Raw genomic sequence first — 16842 nt, forward strand, 5'->3', positions numbered from 1 at the left:
TTGGCAAAGCTGGCTAACTGCGGCCTCGGGTCCACCATGATCCGCTGGCTGGAGAACTGGCTCCCTAGTTGGACCCAAAGGGTGGTGGTTGATGGAAGTCAATCATTATGGTGCCCTGTGACCAGTGGGGTCCCCCAAGGCTCTGTCCTTGGACCCATACTGTTCAACATCTTCATTAATATTGTGGACACTGGAGTCAGAAGCAGACTGACCAACTTCGCCAATGACACCAAACTTTGGGGCAAAACATCCATACCAGAAGACAGGAGGGTGATCCAGGGTGACCTGGACAGGCTCAGCAAATGGGCGGACAAGAACTTGATGGTGTTTAATGCTGAAAAATGCAAGGTTTTCCATCGTGGGAGGAAAAACCTGCAGCACCCTTATAGGCTCAGCAGTGCTACGCTGGCTAGCACTACAGAAGAAAGAGACTTGGGGGTCATCATTGACCACAAGATGAACATGAGCCTGCAATGCGATGCTGCAGCTAATAAAGCGACCAAAATGCTGGCGTGCATCCATAGATGCTTCTCGAGCAAATCCCGGGACGTCATTCTCCCCTTGTACTCGGCCTTGGTGAGGCTGCAGCTGGAGTACTGCGTCCAGTTTTGGGCTCCACAATTCAAAAAGGATGTGGAGAAGCTTGAGAGAGTCCAGAGGAGAGCCACACACATGATCAGAGATCAGGAAAACAGACCTTATGATGACAGGCTGAGAGCCATGGGGCTCTTTAGCCTAGAAAATTGTAGGCTCATAGCGATCTGATGGCCACCTGTAAGTTTATCAGGGGTGACGACCAGTACCTGGGGGAACGTTTGTTCACCAGAGCGCCCCAGGGGATGACGAAGTTGAACAGTTATAAACTCCTGCAAGACTGTTTCAGGCTGAACATAAGGAAGGATTTCTTTACTGTCCGAGCCCCCCAGGTCTGGAATAGCCTGCCATTGGAGGTGGTTCAAGCACCTATATTGAACTCCTTCAAGAGCAAATTGGATACTTATCTTGCTGGGATCCTATGACCCCAGCTGACTTCCTGCCCTTTGGGCTGGGGCCTGGACTCAATGACCTTCCAAGGTCCCTTCCAGCCCTAGTGTCTATGAAATCTATGAAAATCAGTTTTGAATATTTGTGACTGGAAATAATCTGTAAGTACATGCTTCACTGCTTTCATGAAGAGTAGCCTAAATCATGCCAAGTTCTATTCAGTCATGGCACAGGGACAGAGTAATAAGCTACCAGTTTATAGCAGAGCACTTAAGAATCTAAGAACAACTCTGAGTTCTTGATGATGTTTTATCTCACTCACAGGTCTTTCCCATCCCTACAGTTCCTATATCTCTAAAAGCCTCCCACACCGCTTGCATCCCTGACCTACAAGCTTGAAGTGCATCCACCAGAAACCAAAGCCCTAGGAAGTATTTGCATGTCTCTTATGTGGGCTATTTCATTGCCAATCACAATCAGCAGTGGTGGAAAAGGGGGAAAGATTACAAAGTTTTCAAATTCTTTCCTCATTTGTTTAAACATTTTGAAAAATGTAGTCCAGATTTGAGTTGGCTGAAACACAAGACATTTCGGATATTAGGTAAACTTTCTCACTCGGAGAGTGGTGAAGCACTGGAATGGGTTACCTAGAGAGGTTGTGGACTCTCCGTGCTTGGAGGTTTTTAAGACCTAGCTAGACAAAGCCTTGGCTGGGATGATCTAGTTGGGGATGGTCCTGCTTTGAGCAGGGGTTGGACTAGATGACCTCCTGAGGTACTTTCCAAACCTAATTTTCTAAGAGTCTATGATTCTATGTTTTACGTCCTTAATTTATGCCAATATTTCCATAAACTTTTTCTTTTTTGAAATCTCAGCATGGTAAGCTGACCTTCATACTTACCAGAGTCTTAAAGGCAGCACTGACTCTGTAACAATATTCAAAAGGCCATGTTCACCGCAATGGGCTTCTGAGGTGACAGCCCATGCGAAAGGTGTGAGAAGGGCTTTACAGGTGAACACAGACCAGAGATGGAGTTGTGGGATTGCCTGTTGAGCCTCTGCAAGAAAATGCTGTAGTTGTCCGTGTATTCTGAAATCCAGGGGTTCCTGAGGAATGCAAGGACAAGTCGGTGAGAAGGTAAGGTCAGAGGTAAACACCGCTGCACTCTAAATGCTTGTGGTCTAGTGACCTGTACAGGCTGGGATTTGCCCTGATTTCAGCAGCATTTAGCCCATCACTCATGCAGCGGAATTAATGCAAAACTATTAGAATGTGATTTGCATCTTCTTGATACCGGGATAAACCACACTGGTGAAGAGGAATGGCCTTGCTTGTCTATGCTCAGAAATTAGTAAATGCTGCTACTCATATGGCCATAATAAAGTCAAACTCCCAGCCTAGACAAAAAGTTGCAAGAATCTGTAATACCATCGATAGTCTTCAGCCATCCCGTGGCTTTAAGGCCATGGATCAAAAGGAAGACCTCAGCGCCAGTTCACAGTGGGGTTGCAGCGTAGAGAGGGTAGAGTACCTTTCTTCTGAGACCTAAGTTAATCTACAACTCTGAGAGTTTGGGAGTTCATGCCTATTTACTCATATTGTACCCATAAGCAATACATGCCAAAAGCTCCTGCCATTCCTGGTTTGAGATGGGCTTCTCAGGTCTCAGACCCAGAGAATGGTAGCTGGTACCTCCAAATGTGTGTAGATCCCTCCCAGTTATACAGTTGGTCCAATGAAAGATATCACTAACAGCAATCTTTTTTCTTGGATATTTCCTGGACTATCAGAGCTATAACATCACTCCAACACTACCAGTGTTAGAATACTTCGACCTCTGTGAACATCCCTCTTTCTGCTAGAGATATTTCTCAGGTCACCCTGGGAAAGATGGCCAATGGAGTTTGCCAGCTGTCGTAAGCTCCTCCCATGAGCATGACTGGTCCTCAAGAATTACTTCATTTAACCTTATCCCATGGCTAAAAAACTGAAGATAACTAAACTACCCCAGTACCTACTCCACCCCCCTCACCTCCACCTATAGCCCCAAGTATGTCTTACTGGTTGTGGCAGCCATCTTGAAAGAAAATGTTGGAGACATTCCTATGTGTTGTACACTGCCCATCATAGCCTCCACTCCATTGTTTGAAATCAGTGCTATAGGTACTTCTCTTATCGATGTTGAAGTGCTCTGGCAAAAGAGAGGAGATTTCAAATAACTAAAAGGACTTCCCTCACCTCCCTATCTTCAGTACCTTGTATTCTCTTTGCTATGTCTCATCTTGAACTTGTCTTTCTTTCTCAATAGGTCTCTACAGTGCAGACTTTTTGCCTAAAAATTCCCCATTCCTTATCTTGCTACTATTACCACAGATGGTAGCCTTCAAAGTAGGAAGGTTCAGGATTGCATAAATATTTGGAGTACACTGCTATCTTGTCCTGCTTAAATATAGGGCTTGAATCACCAGTGGCCACTGGTCTTTTGCCTACACTCCCCACATCAGTTGTTGCTGCCAGTAGTAGAGGAGAGCCAGGGATCATAACAGGGAAATGACTTCCACCCCCTGTCCGTGGCAGAATCATCTTCTCTAATAGTCTTTGAGTGTCTAATCACAAACACACATAGGGTGGAAGACTTGGATAGGCACTATTATTAGATGACTGATGCAGATAAAAGATGCAAAGGCTGACTTCAAGAAGAAGCCTCTTTGCCTTAGGGTTGCCACATTGTGATGATACCTCAAAAGGGGCAAGAGGCAACTAGCCAGAGGAGCATGAAATGAGGGCAGTCACTTGTGCTGCATGGGTTCTGGATCAACCTCCCTCCCCGCATAATCTCTGTCCCTGGAAAATCAAGCTCCATACACTAGAAGAAGCTGATTTAAAGTAAATGGCCATTTTCTGGGGTGTCACATTCCAGCCCCCAATTTCAGAGAAACCTTAATCAGAATGCGATGTGCTCATCCACAGAGTCGTGCCCTATTCCTCTTGCTGGACAGAGAAAGAATGGCTTAAGGGTTTGAGATGGTGCACCTGGCTCTAGAAGAGGATGCAGAGCCAAATCCAAACTACAGTGGACATGCCCCCACAAGCTTACACATGCGGCTTGTGATGCCACAGACCCAACTGCACCGCCACAAACCACATACACTGCACATGCAGGCACTGCTAACTTGCAGCGTGATGAGGGTTTTTTGACACTGGGACAACCTGCACCAGAAAAAAGCAGGGCAGGACTAACTAAGACTAACTAATGGGTCACTAACTGGCTGGAGGGCTGCACCCAGAGAGTGGTAGTGGATGGGTCATTTCTGACCTGGAGGGATGTGGGTAATGGGGTTCCCCAGGGCTCGGTCCTTGGGCCCGCATTGTTCAACATCTTCATCAGTGACTTGGACGAGGGGGTAAAAAGTAAAAAGTTCAAATTCACAGACAACACTAAGATGTGGGCATGCTAGAAGGGAGGAATAGGCTGGAATTGGACCTAGACAGGTTACAGGGGTGGGCAGATGAGAACAGGATGGGTTTCAACACTGACAAGTGCAAGGTGCTGCACCTGGGGAGGAAGAACCAGCAGCATACCTACAGGCTGGGGAACTCCCTCCTCATCAGTGCAGAGGCAGAAAAGGATCTTGGAGTCATCATTGATGCCAAGATGAACATGTGCCGGCAGTGTGGGGATGCAGTCAGGAAGGCCAACCGTAACAAGTTATGCATCCACAGATGCATCTCAGGTGATCCTCCCCCTCTATGCGACACTGGTCAAGCCACACTTGGAGTACTGCGTCCAGTTCTGGGCGCCGCACTTCAGGAGGGATGTGGACAGCATGGAGAGGGTCCAGAGGAGGGCTACCCGCATGATCGGGGGCAGCACAGCAGGCCCTACGAGGAGAGGCTACAGGACCTGAACCTGTTCAGCCTCCGCAAGAGAAGGCTGAGGGGGGATCTAGTGGCTGTTTACAAACTAGCCAGAGAGGACCAGCAGGCATTGGGGGAGTCCCTGTTCCCCCGAGCACTGCCAGGAGTGACTAGAAATAACGGTCACAAGCTGGCAGAGGGTAGATTCAGGCTAGACATAAGAAGGCGCTACTTCACAGTCAGGGCAGCTAGGATCTGGAACCAACTTCCAAACAAAGTGGTGCTGGCTCCTACCCTGGGGGTCTTTACGAGGAGGCTAGATGAACACCTTGCTGGGGTCGTTTGACCGCAGTACTTTTTCCTGCCATGGCAGGGGGTCGGACTTGATGATCTGCTCAGGTCCCTTCTGACCCTACAAACTATGAAATTATGAGGACATGTGATGTCAGTGTGAGCCACCTGAAACTAGAGCCTGGCTAGCCAGAGCCATGCTCCAGCTGCCAGCCAGGCTCTGGAGACCCCCAGGATCAGGTTGCTGGGCCAGCCAAGGTGCTGGCCCCAACCTCCCCTACCCCACCTTTGGCAACTTGCCATATACCAGGGATGTTCCCTGGGGACAACTAGCAGTAGCACAAATATGTACTGCTGCTGTTTGTCCTCAGGGAATGTACATTCCTGCTTGTGACGATGTGCCCATTGAGGCCAATGGAAATTCTATGCCACTGGGCTTTGGATCAGGCCTATCACCCCTGCTCACTTCATGGCAAAATCCTGACAACTAGACCATTTCAATTTTTCCATTGCATTACAGTGAGAGGCCCAATCCTTTCTCTTTTTTTTTGTCAGATCCAGAGCCTGCCTGTAGCTGAGTGTTGAGCTGCCGGTGGTCTGAGCAGCCACTGAGCTGCAGGGGTCTCCGGACCTTCCCTCCACAGTGGTAGTGCCCTGCAGGGCTGCCTGGCGTGGCTACTAACAGGCTGAGTGCTGCCCTAGCTTGGGGGCAACAGCCAACCCAATCCAATTCTTCCCCAAGTCCACTTGGGGAGCAGTGCACAGCAGACTTCCAGCAGGTGGGCTCAGAGAAGGGTTAGATAGGCCTGGATGCTGCCTCCAAGCTGAGGCAGCACCTGGCCCACTAGCAGCCTTCCCGGACAGCCCCAGGATGTGACACTGCCTTGGAGGGAAGGACCAGGTCCCCCTGAAGCTCAGGGGCTGCTTGGCACACTGGTATCTCATCCTCTAGCTGCAGGGGAGTGGGGCAGGGATGCTCAACAACAGCAAAAATTGGGCCCTTAGCTCTTTCTGCCTGAAAGCAGGATCCTGCAGCCAGTAGGACACCTGAGGCTGCCTGGGAATGGACTGGATTACTCCTTGTGCAGTGCAGAAAGGTGGCAGGAGGGTGGCTGGGTTTATTGGTGGCTGGAGAAGGTGGTAGGGATGCTGCACAGGGCACTGGAAGCCCGAGCTGGACAACTAGCAGCCCACCTAGGCTTCCAGAGCCCTCTGTACTGTCTCTGCTGCATTCTTCAGCTGCCAGCAAACCCAGCTGCCCTCCTGCTGCCTTTCCATAATGCCCCAGGGGCAAGACAGCCTATTCCTGAGTGGCCTGAGCCATTCTGCTGGCCACAGGAGCCTGCTAGAGGCAAAAGTGACAAGGGACATGATCCTTTTTTTCTGCAGACCCTGTCCACTTCGCCCACAGCTGGACAGTTACATTGTTGCAATTTGCAACATTGCAAACCAAACTACACCCAGAAGTAGCTTCGTTTCAATGATGTAAAGTCATTTAAAACCCCCCAAAGTCTTGCATGTGTATATTGTAATGCCATTAAGCCACATAAAACGGCATTTTCTTCACATGTTAATGGCCTCACATGTACAAGTGTCCCTACTGGCTCTGTTCTCCTTGTTCTGAGTTATAGTTGTTGAAGTTATTTGTGGGACAGGGTTAACTGTGTAGTTTTGATAATAAGGATTTGTATAACATGGTTTGGATAAGATAGCTTGCTTCAGACAGGGGGTTGAAGTAGATGACCTCCAGAAGTCCCTTCGAGCCCTACTCTCCTATTATTCCAGAATTCTAGAGTCATGTGTAGATGGTATCTACACATAGCCAGCAGCAGTTCTGCAGGAACCTACACATATGCCACTCTCCATATTATAAGTACATCTCCAAAGAGCTGGACCCCAGCCTCCTGTGATATGAGTGCAGTTTGTTTCCACTAAATCTTCCATGCACAAGTATGAATTGCGGGTGCCAATCCAAGTGCTTGCACCTCCAGCTACTTTGTACGCACTGTAGAATTGTGGGTGCCACAGTGGGGCTCTGAGATAGTTTCCTCCACCTGTCTCTGAAATGCTTTAAAATGTCCTCATCCTTTTTTTATTTAACTCCCCTTCTCCCTGGTGCTTTTCCCAGCATTAACCCCAAAGCCTACAGGAAAACCAGCCTTTGTGGGGTCTCCTCACTTCCTATGGAGCCAAATCTACTAACCTTCCCTGAAAATGGAAGAGCCCAGAATCCTCCTCTTGTTCTGCTGAGCTGTTCGCTGTCTCGCTCTGCAGGTCTCCTGGATAAATTGCTGGTAAGAGTCCCAGCTGTGACCTGGTTCTTGATTGCACAGTGCTGGCCCTTGAGGCTCTGCAAGGAAAGTACATTATGATCCAAGGCTCCATACCCTAATTTTAGCTCCCACTCTGGTAAAGATGGGGGGCCAGATTCTCAGCAGGTATAGATTAGTACAGCTACAATGACTTCCATACAGCTGAGCTAGACTCTGCCAGTTGTAGAACAAATTATTCTGTGAGCAGCATGAAGGGAAGAGGAATGTGAAGCAAGTGGATACACGCATCTGTGTGAAAAGAGACTGCTTAACATTTGGGGAGGAACCAAAGTGTGGGGACTGTGGGGAGGAAAGATGGCCCCATGGTTAGGATGTTAGCTGGGTTCTTCTGCATCCCAGCCTAATTCACAATTCTGTCATTTACTTCCAAAATCAGTGCCTCCTCCCTCCTTCCCCCACACTGTTTGTAACTGTGCCTCTAGTATAGCATTTGGTATAAAAACACATCGAAGGATCTAAGAACACCACGCTATAAACCTTACTGTGAAACCAGCTACAGGGGGTGTCAGCTCCTAGGTGAGCAAGGAGTGAACTTCCTTTCAGCCAAGGCATTGCCCCAGCTCTGACCTCATTTGCAAGAATTTCAGGCAGAACTAAGGCATGAAGCCACTCAGACTCCATCACTTACGATCATTCTCAGAAGCCTAAGTTCATGTTAGGCCAAAATGTAGGCACCAAATGAATGTTGGTACTCTAAGGGTTGAGCTGTTCTGGAGTGGGGTTATTCTGGGTTGCCCTTGGTGAACAGTTTTCCCCACGATTCTGTTTAGATGCTCATTGATGAACTTGGATCAGGTCCTTAGCTTATCTGAACTTTGTTTCTATCTTTAAAATAGAACTAAATGCATGACCCTACTTAACAAAGAAGAGATGAAGATAAACTTGCTAGAGACTGTGCAATGCATAGATACCTTAGGAACAGAGCTATCTGAATACCCTAGATGAAGAGCTCTAGCTATTCAGGCACCAGATCTGCATTTCCAAACAAACCCCAGAGGTATGGTATTACCTTCTTTCCCCGAAGGCTGCACAGTGGTTGGTGGAGATTGGGGATAAAAAGCCACCTTTTCTAGCGGGCTGGGAGTTTGTGTTCTCCGTAATTTGTCCTTGTGGTTTGCGGGAGGATAATACCTAGGGAGGCAGCTTTCTGCATTAGAAACGGTTGAATTAAAATACTTCCTCTGGTCTTGGACTGTTTGGAATGATTCAGAACCAGATGAGTTCCCCACGTGACTCTTCTTCAGTTTGTCTCCAGAGCCATTGGCTGCTTTAAGGCAAGGTCCTTCAGTGGTTCCTCTTCTCTGGTCAACAGTATTGTCTGCGGGCTGGTACTCAAGAGGTGCTGCAGACTCTGTGATGTCCTGCTGAGCTTCTACCGATTTCACTTTCTGCAGAAACAAGTTGATGGCTAGAAAATGGTACTTAAAGGTTGGCTTTTGAGAACTGGCTTATAGGTAAAGACATTCATTAGAATAATGGTCCAGGGCAACAGCAAGAGTTAACTGATTTCTAAAAAGGCGGTCTGTGACAAAGTTTCTTCAAGGCTCGCTATGCCTGACAGGCAAGCAGCGAGCAGACACACAGGCGGGGAAATTAAAGACATGTACCACACTCTTCCATAACATAGGACAAAGTGGCATCAAGTCATAGTGCCCAACTTCAGGGCCCTTGGGATTACTGGTTTTGGGGGGACAGACCAATTTAGGATAAAGCCCAAATTAGGATATGTGCTTGTGATGGGTTTGTTAAACAAAGGAATATGCTGACAGGACAGAATGTGGACAGTTTGACAACCACAGAGAGACCAATCAGCATTGCCCAAAGATGAAGAGTCATCACAGAGAGAAAAAGATACAAAAGGAGGGATTTCAGAGCAGCAAAGGGTTCCCAAGAGGGGAAATCAAGGCCACCATGGACAGAGGGCACACCACCAGCCCATCTCACCCACCCAGTGGGTGGGCCTCAGCCTCCAACCTCCAGGCTGCTGACATCTGACATTCAAGAGAGAACCTTAGAGTGAAACGCGCATGCTGGCCACACGTACCTTCCCTCTGATGACAGCTCTAGGACTAGTAGATAGAGAATTGTTTGCATTATTTTTATCTGCTAACGCTGTGAATCAACAAAATTTGCCTATTATCATCATGGTCAGTGGAACTCATTTCAGCCAGACCCTAAGTAAACAGCAAGCACCTGACACTTGCTGGGTAAAACACAATGATAACTGAGAGCATCCTCCTCCATCCCATTGCCCCAGCTGCCCCACCCTAGGTATGTCTCTGCTGGTGGGGAGTTTGTGGATCTATGTATCAGGCACCTAAATCCCTTCAGCGTTTAAGCAGATATAGCCCACAGTAACCTGCCCTGGGGTGACACAGGATGTCAGCAGCAGTTACAGGAAGTGACCCTCAGTCTCTGAAGCCCCAGACAAGCTCACTAACCACTAGATTACCCTTCCACTTCTCAGCCTTTGAAATAACTAAAGGGGTGAGTGGAAACAGCTACCCTGTAACCTGATAACGCTGAAGTATTGTCATGTTTCCTTCATTCTAATCCCCTGGACCAGTGGTTTTCAACCTGGAGTTCATGGACCCCTGAGGGTCTGCAGATTGTTTAAGGGATCTGCAAAAGATGATTATGATCAGTCGAAAAATGTGAATACCCACGCTTACAACTCAAAGGGGTCCACACCTCCACTCAAATTTTTTTAGGGGTCCACAAAGGAAAAAAGGTTGAACACTGCCCTAGACAAACCAACTCATAAATCCGGGCGTTCACACACTGCTTGCTTCTTTCCAGGATTCCTTATAGAATATGCAGAGCAGTGTGGGGAGAGGACACAGCACCCCGGTTCCCTCACAGTCTGCGCCGGAGGATGCGTGAACCTTGGCAGGAGGAAGGTTAAAATCTTGCCGTCAAAACCAGGATCTTTGGGGGGGAACAGCCACCTGAGGCTCAGGCTTCCTGAGAACCAGTAGCCGGCCTGGGAGAACAGCAGCGGTGGAGTGCAGGGAATGTTAATGAACTGAACTGGCAGCGTCTACCTGGTCCCCAGAGGGCAGGAGGAAATAAGTTGGCAGTGAAAGAAAAGCAGGATGGAGAAGAGACCAGACGAGAGTGGAGTGGAAAGCCTCCTGTGAGCTTCTGCTCTGGAGATGTTTCGGAGTAAGGAAAAGCACCAGGGCCGGGAGCCTGGGCCTTTGCCACCCCATGATGTGATGGGTTAATGCAGCTTGTTAATGTACACCATCCCTTTGGCAGCTTCCCCTCTCTGAATCACTGTCCCGCACCAGCACACACATGCCCTCTGTCTTTTTCCCCAAGCCTGGCCCTTTTCTAGTTCAGCCCCAGGACAGATTGTGCTGCCTTAGCAAGTGAATGAATCTCCCCCAGAGTGCAGGCTCCTCTCCCAGTGTAAATAGCTGCTGCACTGACCAGACTGTCACAGGCAATTAGGGAAGGCCTGTCAAAGCCAAGCAAATCAGATTAAATAGTTCAAGGGTTCACTCCTGCCACAAAAGGATTAAAAAAAGGAGGGGAACAAATACTTCCCTCCTGTCTGCAGAGCCTCTCCCGGCTCCTTCCTCCACAGCAGAGCTGGCTTTCTGGATGAATTTTAATCTCCTTGCTAACTGGTCTCCTGAATGCAAGGCAGGAAGAAAGGGGTCTGAACCTGCTCCTCGATACAGCACTTAGGGAAGTCCACAGGGTTGCTCATGCGACTAACAGCTACTCAGATGAGCAGGAGTCACAGGATTGGACTCTAACTGGACCAACCATTGGAATGGCCTGAGTAGGGGATGTGAAAACTATCAGTCCCTGGGAACTGACTTAGAAGCACTCAAGGGGTTTAGGAGCACATCAAGAATCAGCTGGGTGCACTCCTGTGTTTTCCGTTGGGTGCTTTTAAATATGTCCCGGGGATGACCAGTCACAAGAAAGCAATTCCTACATGACAGCCTCCTTGAATGGGTCAGCAGCAGCACGGATGAGCCCCCACCCTGCTCTGGATCTAAAGGTGGAAGCTCTGGTTGCTCCAGACGTGAGCCTTTACCTACCGTGCAGCCACTAGAGGGGAACAGAGTCCACAGTGTGAGCGTGGTTACACAAGGTACCTACAGACTGCTGCAGACAGGCTGATACCCACAAACAGAAAAACCCAGCATACCTGTGAGTGCGCAGCGGACTGCCTGTAGTCACCATACGGTCTGTAGTCTGTCATGTATGAGCTCTGATACATGTCCAAAGAGACAGGGGTCTGAAAGAGTCAAAACATGCATCTACCAGCACAGCATTTTACTCCACAATCCAGGGGGAAAACCTGCAAAACCATTTACTGCCCCTGCCCAAGAGCAGCTAGCAACTTTATCAAACCCGAGCACCACAGGAGAGGCTTGTGCTGCTCCTCTTCCCCCTGGACTGGGCATGCTGTGCATTCAGCCCACCAAGGGAGGCACCTGTGTAAGCTGCTCTGTCGAAACCCAAGCAGATTGAAAACCGTCAGGGCTGTACTTTTTCACACAGCATGCAATTAAATTGTGGAACTCATTGCTGCCAGATGCTGTAGAGGCTGACAATTTAACCAGGTTCAGAAAAAGAAGTAGATGAATTTATGCAGTATAAATCCATCAGAGGATACAAAGCAGTATAGGTACAGGTGCAAGCTCCAAATTACGACTTCCTAGGCCTCTGAATGCTGGAAGTTGTAAGGGAGAGGGTCAAGGGACAGACCAGTCTGGATAGGCCCTGCATATGTACTCTTTCCCGTAACATCTACCTTCTGCTCCTGTGAGGTGCAAGATACTGGGATAGATGGACCTGCAGTCTGACCCACCGGGGCATCTCTTACGTGTTTATGTTCTTTAGCAGAAGAGCCATGCAGAATGCACCACGAAGCTCTTCCCTCTTAGTGCTGGGGGGGCTCTCATTTAGACTGCTTCATCGCTACAGTTTCAGGGATGTTGTAACTGTAGTTGCAATCCAGCCTGGTGGAAAGGGCCAGTATTTGGCCCAGTTAACACCAAGGTCCCACTTAAACCTTCCAAATACAATGCATGGGATCCTTAGGGTTTGTACTATATTCAGGGTTCGAATTACACTTCAACTCCTGGGGGAGTCTGCAAAAAAATTTGGCCGGGGTCAGGGCTGTGTGCACTGGTTCCCCTCCCCACCAGTACCGCAAGGGTGGGACCAGCAGCCGGAAGGAGCCGCCACTGCCACCGCCTGGGCTGCGTAGAAAGGCACAGAGCAGCTTGGGGCTGTGCACCGGGCGCATGGGCTCCAGGCTGTTGCAGGGGGAAGGGGTGCCCATCTCTTATGGTGGGGCTCAGCCCCCCTGAGCTCCCTCATAATTTGAACCCTGGCGATATTTATAAGGATGAATTTGGCCCTCATGGGCCAAATAAGCAGTGTAAACAGGTGCAGCTCTATTGACTTCAGTGGAACTAGGTTGACATGTATCAGAGAAGGGGATTTAAAGAGTTCAGCTTGTTTAGCCGAGCAGAAGGAAGGCACAGGTTGTTGTCTATAAAAACCTCAGTGGGGTGAAACACCAAAGCGGGGCGGGGGCTATTAAGATACAAGCCAATACCGAAACAAGAACAAGTGGGTATGAAGGGGCACTTTTATACATGCTCCAGAGGTGGGAGGGGGGCAGCGTTTTAATTAAAGAGGCTCTGAAATCCGCTTTTAATTAAAGCGCCACTGCATCACGTATATCAGCATCCTCACACTTAAAAATGGGAGTGGGGGCAATTTAACTAAAGCTTGTTCAACAAGCTTTAGTTCGAGCGCCCCTGCCACTATTTTTAAGTGTGGGGATGCTGATGCACAAGATGCAGGAGGCTGCTGGAGCACAGTAATTGCCACCCTCCAGCAGATCCGATTAGCCGAGCCTGCTCCCACACTGGATGTCCTTATGTACGGGTGCCCGAGGTTTCTAACCACCTGGGACTGTTTCCCAGTAGAAGCAGTGGAAGCAGAGTACTGGACCACTTACAAGATAGGGCTAGACCATTTTATGAGGGGAGATAACAGTGGAGTGGACCTGATGACCCAGGAACTCCCCGTCAGTTCTGTGGTCTTAGGATCTGGGATATAGTTCAAATCATTAGGATGAGGTCTGATCATACATGGAGTGGGAAATGAAGAGGGCCCCAAACATATAGGGCCCCAAAAGCAATGGTTGATTGTAGCATTTTTGTACTGATCAGCAGTGATCCTATTTTTCCCTGATAAAAAATAATTGCAAATTCTCTGAAAAACCCCCTCAAATCCATGATTAAAATGAAAGCCCCCCCCCCCCCCGCCCCATGCACACAGCTGCCCTGGCCCTGCTAGTACCCCTCACTCCCTCCCTGACAGCCCCCAGCCCCACCAAGTCCTGTTGGTTCCCTTCACAGCCCACCCACAGCCTCCTGGCTCTGTTGGTGCCCCTCACTGCGGAGGTGCCGAGGGAGGGCATCAGGCTGGGAGCCCAAGCCTGCAGTGACCAGTGCACAGCCACTGCCCCATGCACAGATGTGGGAGGTGCGGGTCCCCCCGGCCCCCAGGGAGTGTGCACCACGGTGGGGAGCAGTCCCACCCACCCATGCCTGCAGCGGGCAGTCCATCTCATTCCTTCCCTTGTCCCAGGCACAGGTCTCCCCCGCCCCCCGGCGTGAACACAGCAGCAGGGAGCCGGCCCCCCAACCCCTCAGATGAGCTCTGTCCTACTCCCCGCCAGGGCCATGCAGCTGCTCAATCCAGCCTCAGACCCCGAGCCCTGAGGCCCAGGCACTGCCTGGCTGGCCATCCCCAGCCCTGCCCAGCTCCCTCCCTCCCTCCCACCCCCCCTGTGGGGGCCTCAATTCCCTCTACCCCAACCTACTTGTGGGAGCTGCTCTCCACACTGTCTGGGCCATGTGTATATACATGCACATGTTCCTTGTGGTACTATTTTATGGGCAAGAATATATTTCCTATTTCGTTCACTTTTTTCCAAGGTTTCAGCTTCTTTCTCCCCACTGAGCTACCCTTAGCTAAAACCTGAATTGAGGAATCCTGTTTGACCTCAATGCTTAATTTTTTTCTCAGTCTGACAGACCATGGAAATTTGTAATCTACGGTCCGCATCTCATAGAGCAAAAGTGGCACTAAGAAAGATATCCCAGTTTATAGTTACCTTGGACCCAGATAAAGTCCGCATCACTTCTTCCATGGTGCACCAGAAAGCTGAAACAAAGGGAGCGGGCAACACTGTCAGTGCAATAAGCCAAAAAACAAAAAGATCCTCATTCCCCCCACTCCTGCTCAGCCTATCCTGGGTCAAGGGCTTCCACTCACTGGGGGATAGTTAATCCTGTGAGTTAGGTAAGCAGTATTGTGGGTCTGATCCTGCGAGACACTGGTGACAATGAGATTAGAAGGTGGTTGGCCTATGCGCCCTTTGGCCTATTAGAGCCAGAAGTTTTTCCTTTGCAAAATAAAGGCAACCTTCATTCTGGAAAGATAGGGGAAAGGGGTTTCCCTACCTACTGAGAGCAGATACACAGTTTTCAGCTAACCCTGTGCCAGGCAGAAGCCACCGCCCCCCATTGAACAACCCACATAACCAGTGCTCTGCACCCCAGAGAACAGTAGTTTGGGAGATGTAGTCACGCTGCAGAGCACGCCAAAGAGGGTGCTGGGATATCAAGGGCAACAACCTGATGATCCCCAGAAGCTGCAGTATTTCAAAGGGGTGGGCCGGGGAGCAGTGGGCGCGCTGGCATTCTTTCATTACACCTCCCCCTCAAGCAGCGGCAAGGTCAGGAGCCCTGGTACCTGTGACGTTCGGTCTGCAGGCTGGACCAGTTGCTGCTGCTGCCCTGACGCTGAGATGCTGCCCGTCTGAGCTGAGGCGCTGCTGGCCTGTCGACTCGGGGGTCTCCGGGGTTTCCAGGGCAGACAGGAGAACATTCTCTCCTATGTGAGGTGTCCACACTCCAGAACCCCAGGAAGGGCCTCGCCTGCCGGGAGAGCCCCGGGAGCTCGCTTAGGCACCTGCCCCGCAATACTTACCTGGCAGGGGAAATACCATGACCGAATGGTGGCAGGGGAAGTACCCTGACCGAGGTAATGCAATTAAAATGGCACTGTGCAGTGTAGGGTTGCAACCTTGTCTGCTTGCAGACAGAACTCCCTACAAGAGCCTTATAGTTACCTACCCACTGGCCAGCTTCCAGCGGGAGGATCTCGGCTGCATGCCGACTTTATGGAAATGGGAGGCTCCTCCCTAGCTTGATCCTGTGGCCAAGCCAAACTTGGGGGCATCCAAACCCCAAGCTGCCGGGCTCAGACCTGCGTGTAGGATGCCGGCCAAAGGATTTGGAAGCATCTGAAGGCCCAGGCGGGGGTGGATGATGTTTGCTGGTAGCTGGGCCGTATTGGTTCTTGAATGACTCACGGATGTAGAATGGATTTGGCTGATTTGACTTGGAACGCGAAACATTTTCCTTAAAAAAAAAAGAAAAAAAAACAACTGCTGCTGCTGGGTGTCCTGCAACACCGACCCACCAGCTAAAGCCACACCTGACAAGTGGGACAGGGCAAGGACAGATGGAGATTTTGTTCAGCATGTCTGCCATTGCTCCTCTGTTCACTGCTTCAGCCAGAGTCTCCCAGCCCCGGTACCTGCCTCTCGTGCCGATAGCCCCTCACTGCTTCTCTTTCAGTGCAGCTCAGAGAAAAGGGTTCGAGAGTCAAATCAAGATAGCTTTGGTAACTGCAAGCCTGGGTAGTAGTTCAGAGCCCGGTAATGCTGCAGGCTGGATTGGGAGGATGGGACCTGCTGGTGCCCAGGGCAGAAGGCAGAGGGAGAAAAGAGATGCAAGTGGGAAACTCTGTGAAAAAAAGACAGGATAATAGGGACAATTGGAGGGGCTGGAGAGATGAACTGGAAAGCACCGAAGAGTCTGAGGCTAGGATCGGAGAGGTGAGGTTTCGGGGGCTGGAGGGGGTGAGGTGCTGGAAGAAGTCAGTGAGGCCCTGAACACTAACAGGGACAAATGGGGAAAAAGTCTGGATGGCAAACTGGTGCAGGCTGGAAGCCTGATTCACTGGTTTGTAACACGGATGGGGCTTGGGGAAGGAGTTAAAAGGGACGTGGCCCTGAGTTATGAAGCTCCATGGGGCAGGACAGAAGAGCTCTTTGGTGAGAAAGGTGGTAAAACTAGAGGAGAAAACCTCTTTGCAAGAGAGAGGGGTTATTGTTCACTGGATTTTCTCCGGCACCATCAATGCCTGGAGGAGGAGGAGGAGAAGTCGATCATAGCAATTACGGAAATGTAGGGCTGGAGGATTTGGAATCTGTCCTACCATATTCCAAATGGAAATGGCTTTTAAAAAGATTAATTT

The 16842-nt window shown here is 49.8% G+C and overlaps 1 protein-coding gene across 1 annotated transcript; it reads right to left on the minus strand.

Moving 5' to 3' along the window:
• Positions 1-1672: 1672 nt before the first annotated feature.
• Positions 1673-15302, minus strand: LOC149869965 (uncharacterized). Its single transcript, XM_090034669.1, has 7 exons — positions 15271-15302; positions 14630-14679; positions 11636-11725; positions 8477-8855; positions 7338-7484; positions 3047-3176; positions 1673-2091 (listed from the first exon to the last, which is right to left on the minus strand). Exons 2-7 carry the CDS (start codon positions 14663-14665, stop codon positions 1923-1925), a joined length of 951 nt encoding a protein of 316 aa, XP_089890795.1. The 5' UTR covers positions 14666-14679; positions 15271-15302; the 3' UTR covers positions 1673-1922.
• Between the last annotated feature and the right edge of the window lie 1540 nt (positions 15303-16842).

Source organism: Crocodylus siamensis, chromosome 2 (genome assembly GCF_052110815.1).
Source record: "Crocodylus siamensis isolate JL-2025a chromosome 2, ASM5211081v1, whole genome shotgun sequence".
Lineage (NCBI taxonomy): Eukaryota > Metazoa > Chordata > Crocodylia > Crocodylidae > Crocodylus > Crocodylus siamensis.